At 51.4% G+C, this 4,565-nt stretch overlaps 1 protein-coding gene across 1 annotated transcript; it reads left to right on the forward strand.

Annotated features, from left to right (window-relative positions):
- Positions 1-3,849: 3,849 nt before the first annotated feature.
- GMORB2_1092 (uncharacterized protein) lies at positions 3,850-4,350 on the forward strand (the record flags this gene model as incomplete). Its single annotated transcript, XM_035463074.1, has 1 exon — positions 3,850-4,350. The coding sequence occupies one exon, from the start codon at positions 3,850-3,852 to the stop codon at positions 4,348-4,350; it is 501 nt and encodes a 166-aa protein (XP_035324498.1).
- Between the last annotated feature and the right edge of the window lie 215 nt (positions 4,351-4,565).

The following is a 4,565-nucleotide window of genomic DNA, read 5'->3' on the forward strand; positions in this document are numbered from 1 at the left end:
AAGGAATGACACAGGGCACACAGAAGAACAGGTAGCCGTGCATATGTTTTTTTCCTGCCGTTTCGCTGGCAAAGCCCGTGGCCAAAACACCAACAAAGACAACGTGGCTCGGATGTAGGGGTGGGGGATCCAGACGGACACGGTGACCGACATATGTTGGCAAACTATGTGTCTCGACATGTTGGCAGATGGACATGATTGTGGACAGATGGGAGCGGTAAGGAAGTATGCGATTGCACGGATGTACAAACTGATGGAGAGAAGAGGGTTTGCGACGTTACTCGGAGGCGGTTTGCTGCTGATAAAGTCAGTGTGTTTGATATGTGCGTGTAGTCATGATTCAACTTACCTGCTCGGGAGCAGCGATCATATACTCATCCATCTAGATATGCGTTGAGACGTTAAAAAGAAAGAAGTCTGACTCATGCCTGCCAGTCCTAGACAGGAACTCTCATCGCATCCGCAGAAAAAAGGATCCCCCCGCGCCTACGATACTAGGGACATCGATGGCTCTTCCGCACACTCCCCCTCCCTCTCTGTTCGTCGATGAAACTGCCACTAAATACACCCCCACTTTGTGCACCCCCACACACAACTTGTCAAGTCGTTTGACCGCTTTGTTATTGGGCACGTCACACGTTGGGTTTGTTATTATTACTCGTACTCATGGACTCTACTCGTAGGGAAGGAAAGAAAAGTCATCAGGGAGGGGAGGGTTGACAGTCAGCTGTACGTTGCAACCGACAACAGTCAGATGGTCCGTTATCATGAAAGTCTTTGGGGTCATCCACACAAGGGAGAGAGAGAGAGAGGCATCTGAGTAGTATCAAGTACAGATAGAAGACGATATGAAACCCCCCCCCCTCCTTCCCCGCCGTCGCAGCAGTTGCCGGACGGAAGCTAAATGAATAAAGAAGAGGCGCTGAAACCTCCGTGTTCAACCAGGTAAATATGATGATGGAGGTGGCGTTGTCGCTTCTGATGCTGATTCGTTTTCTCCCCTCTGTTTTTCTTTTTTTGATGCCAAACCCGTGTATGATTACCGAGTACAAGATTTCGGTACCGCGTCTATGAATACTACTTTACGAGTAGTATCAGTGGTGATACTCGCAGTATTGCAGTATTACTAGAATGCGATGAGGCGTAGTATGCGCAGAGTACGAGTTGTGTGTGAGATATTATCTGATGCGACTGGAGATTTACATCTCGGAGCATATCGGCGACAAATGCGTACTCACATTTTGGTTAGGTAGGTATTGAGTCCTCTTGGTACCGGGGAAGTCGGAGATGCCAGAAAAAAGACTCTCGGTATAATGTATTACAGGCATGTATGTACACTTACGGTACGTGTGTGAGAAGCGACATATGGAGGTGGGTGCCCGATATTAGTAGTGGCTAGCGGGTGGGTGTGCTGGCCTGAGTCACCACTTTCGTGTCATGATTTATTTACAGCTGATTGATTTCGCCTTTTTTACTCATACACACACACACACGCACGCATACCCCCTTCCCCCCCTTCTCCTTCGACTCTGCTTGACTCGTTGCTTCATACTCTTCTTATTTGTCCCGTCTGGAGGAGAGTGGAAGAAGAGGCGCGAGGAAGAGGGCGGCGGCGGTCAGAGCACACCGGGCGCAACACTCAGAAAAATGAATTAACAAGACAAAAAAAGACAAAGAGAAACAAAAAAGACGGAATAGCACCGCTCAGTGCTCAGACGAATAGCAACTGGCGGTATACAGATACTCGTAAATGGGAGAGAATAATAACGCTCCGATGTTAGGCGCATCAATCAGTCACTATTACTACCTGTACGTGGGAGGAAGGGGGTGTCTGTAAGCTTTCTTGAGAGCCTGTACGCCCGGGCCTCTGGGGCCCTTACAAGCTACCCGACGGGATGCCACATTTCAGGGGTGTCCAGGCAGTGTGCCCGCCCTGTACATATAGGCTGTTACAGGGCCGGACTTGCTTCCTTTCAACTTGCAAGCCTACCCGAGCAATCCATCGACATCAGCGCGTACGAGTACCCGCTCCAGGTCCTAAGCGGATGTTCCATATACATGGAACTCCCTACATGCCGCTCAGGGCATCCATCCCTTGAGTGATAGTACCAGTAGTAATATCAGCCGGATATGAACAGGAAAGCCCGGGGCACAGAGCACCAAGCACGAGCATTTACGAGATTAAGAGACCATCATCGTTACGAGCAACCTTCATGGATAGCTATCCTCGTACCCGCACTGTTTATTATCATTCGTACGACCGATGGCGCGTCCAACGACAACGACAACGACGACGACAACGACGACGACAACGACTCAACTGCGAGCCCTCCATTCTCGTGCGTATCATTGGGCTGGCTGGGCTGTAGCTGGCGCTCTGATGGCTGCCTATGGCTGTTTATAGCGCTATGGATGGCGGTGATTCGGCCCCATTAACTATCTTCCTGCAAGTAGTAATATTTACCCGACACACGCCCTTCCACACCCCCACGGTCGCACTTTCCTTCCCTCCCTCACACACTCTCAGTGTTCCCCCCTCTCCAAGTGCGTATCTACCGTATTCTTACTCTCCCTCTCCCCCCTCCTCTCTCCCCCTCCCCCCTCTCTTTCCTTCTGTTACAGAAATCTCATAGATACCATTTTACTTCGTACCCGTGCACCAGTGAAATGGAGGGGGTGTGTGCATGTCGATGCATAGGTAGGACCCTTGATTTACCTACAGCGCCTTTTTCGTGAGTCGTACCTTTGCCCATCTCAGCTCAGTCCGTCTTGTTTTCCCATTCCCTCCCTTGCCGCCCACCCCTCCGTTTGCTTTCTTTTTTTTTTTTTTTGTAGTTGTAGGTGTAAGAATAACAACACACCGTACAATACTGGGCGGCGGTCGCACATGCCTCGCGCACCGCTCATCCCACGCGCGTTACCCTCCCTCACTTTGAAAAAAATATATTAGTTATCTCCTTCCTCGCGGCCCTCTCGTCGGTGGCTCCTCCCTTCCCTTTTATTAATATCCCACAAAAACCTTTTTCCTTTCTAATTCTCATGAGAAATCAAATATTAAAAAGATCACGGCAATCTCATATTCCCTGTCCCTAGCGACTCTGTTCTGTTCACCATCAACCATCTCTACTACTGCTAGTACCTCTATATTCCACTTGGGTACAACGGCTCCGAAACTACAATACTCCGGATCTCCCTTCTGAATCGCGCCTTGCCCGAAACCTTGACGACTCGACACCTTTACGCGCCTCTTGCCTGGAACGAGACTATTACCAGTTTTTGACACTCTCCCGAAGTCTACGAGTAATACACAGCATTACTCGATCCATATTTGTCCGGAAGTCTCTTCTGCCTGCCCCGAGACTAGCACCGCGGAACACCCCCTACTTCTCACTAGCATCACGGCCACGCCTACTCTGAACGACCACCCTCCGCATTCACCCATCGGACCCACGCACTAGCCGACGACTTGGTTTCCCTTGCCCTGCCGAGGTCCTCCCTGTTCCGGGTCCCAGCCAGACGGGCTCCCGAATCTGACAGCCGCCGGCCAGACGGGTCGTCTCCACGACGGGTACTTTGGTTTATTTTAATAAAAGAACCATCCCTGTTTCTTATATCCCCCGGACCTCGACATTTTCTTCCCCTAGTGCATCCCCCCCTTTCTCACACAATACGGATTCTCCACTCGAAACTATCAGCATAAAAGCATTCAACGAGCCCACACACCCCCATATCTCTTCGTGGACTATCCTCTTATACAAACCTCTTGGGCTTGGTCCTTCCGACATAACACGTCGGTGCATGCACACATACACACACACACACACACCCCTCGTTCACAACACCGACAACATGTTTGGTTCATTTGGTTCTTATAGCTCTATGAGCTCAACCCTCTCCTCTACCTCTATCGACATGTCGAGTTCGGGAAGCGGCTACCTTCGCGATCAGGATGCCACGTGCGCATTCCCCTCGTGGCCGCGCCGCAGCTCTCTCGACAGCGACGACTCCGCTCAGCGCCCTACCTCTTTCCTCTCTGATGATGACCTCCTTGGCGATCCCTTTGAGGATGACTCGCGCAGCTCCAGCAGCAGCGCCAACAACAGCATCCCTTCGTCACCTCAGCAGCACGAGGCACCCCACCAGCCCTTGGCCGAGGAGCTGTTCTACATGGAGCGCGAGCGTCTGGCCCTCCAGCAAGAATATGTCCGCCATGTCATCTCAGAAAAGGAGCGCCGCCGTCACGCCAAGAAGGCTGCTGCCGCTGCCGCCGGCCAGCAGCAGTCCCGCAAGAGCAGCCCTAGGAGGAGTTCCAAGAGCAAGCTCGCCAATATGACGCCCATCGCCGAATGAAGCGCTTCTGCTTGCCTGCAACGACCCCTGCGATATACCCCATACACAACGTGAGTCCTTTTTCCGCTTGCTTCATAAGAGCTTTGTCGGACCAGTTACTGACACTTTCACAGCTTCTTTTTGCCCTTTGGAACATCCACCCCCAGCAAAGATACCCAGCACTACAACCCAAACCGTTACTACACCTTGACCAGATCAAATCTACTCTATCTTCT

This window comes from Geosmithia morbida (assembly GCF_012550715.1).
Source record: "Geosmithia morbida isolate 1262 chromosome Unknown scaffold_1, whole genome shotgun sequence".
Lineage (NCBI taxonomy): Eukaryota > Fungi > Ascomycota > Sordariomycetes > Hypocreales > Bionectriaceae > Geosmithia > Geosmithia morbida.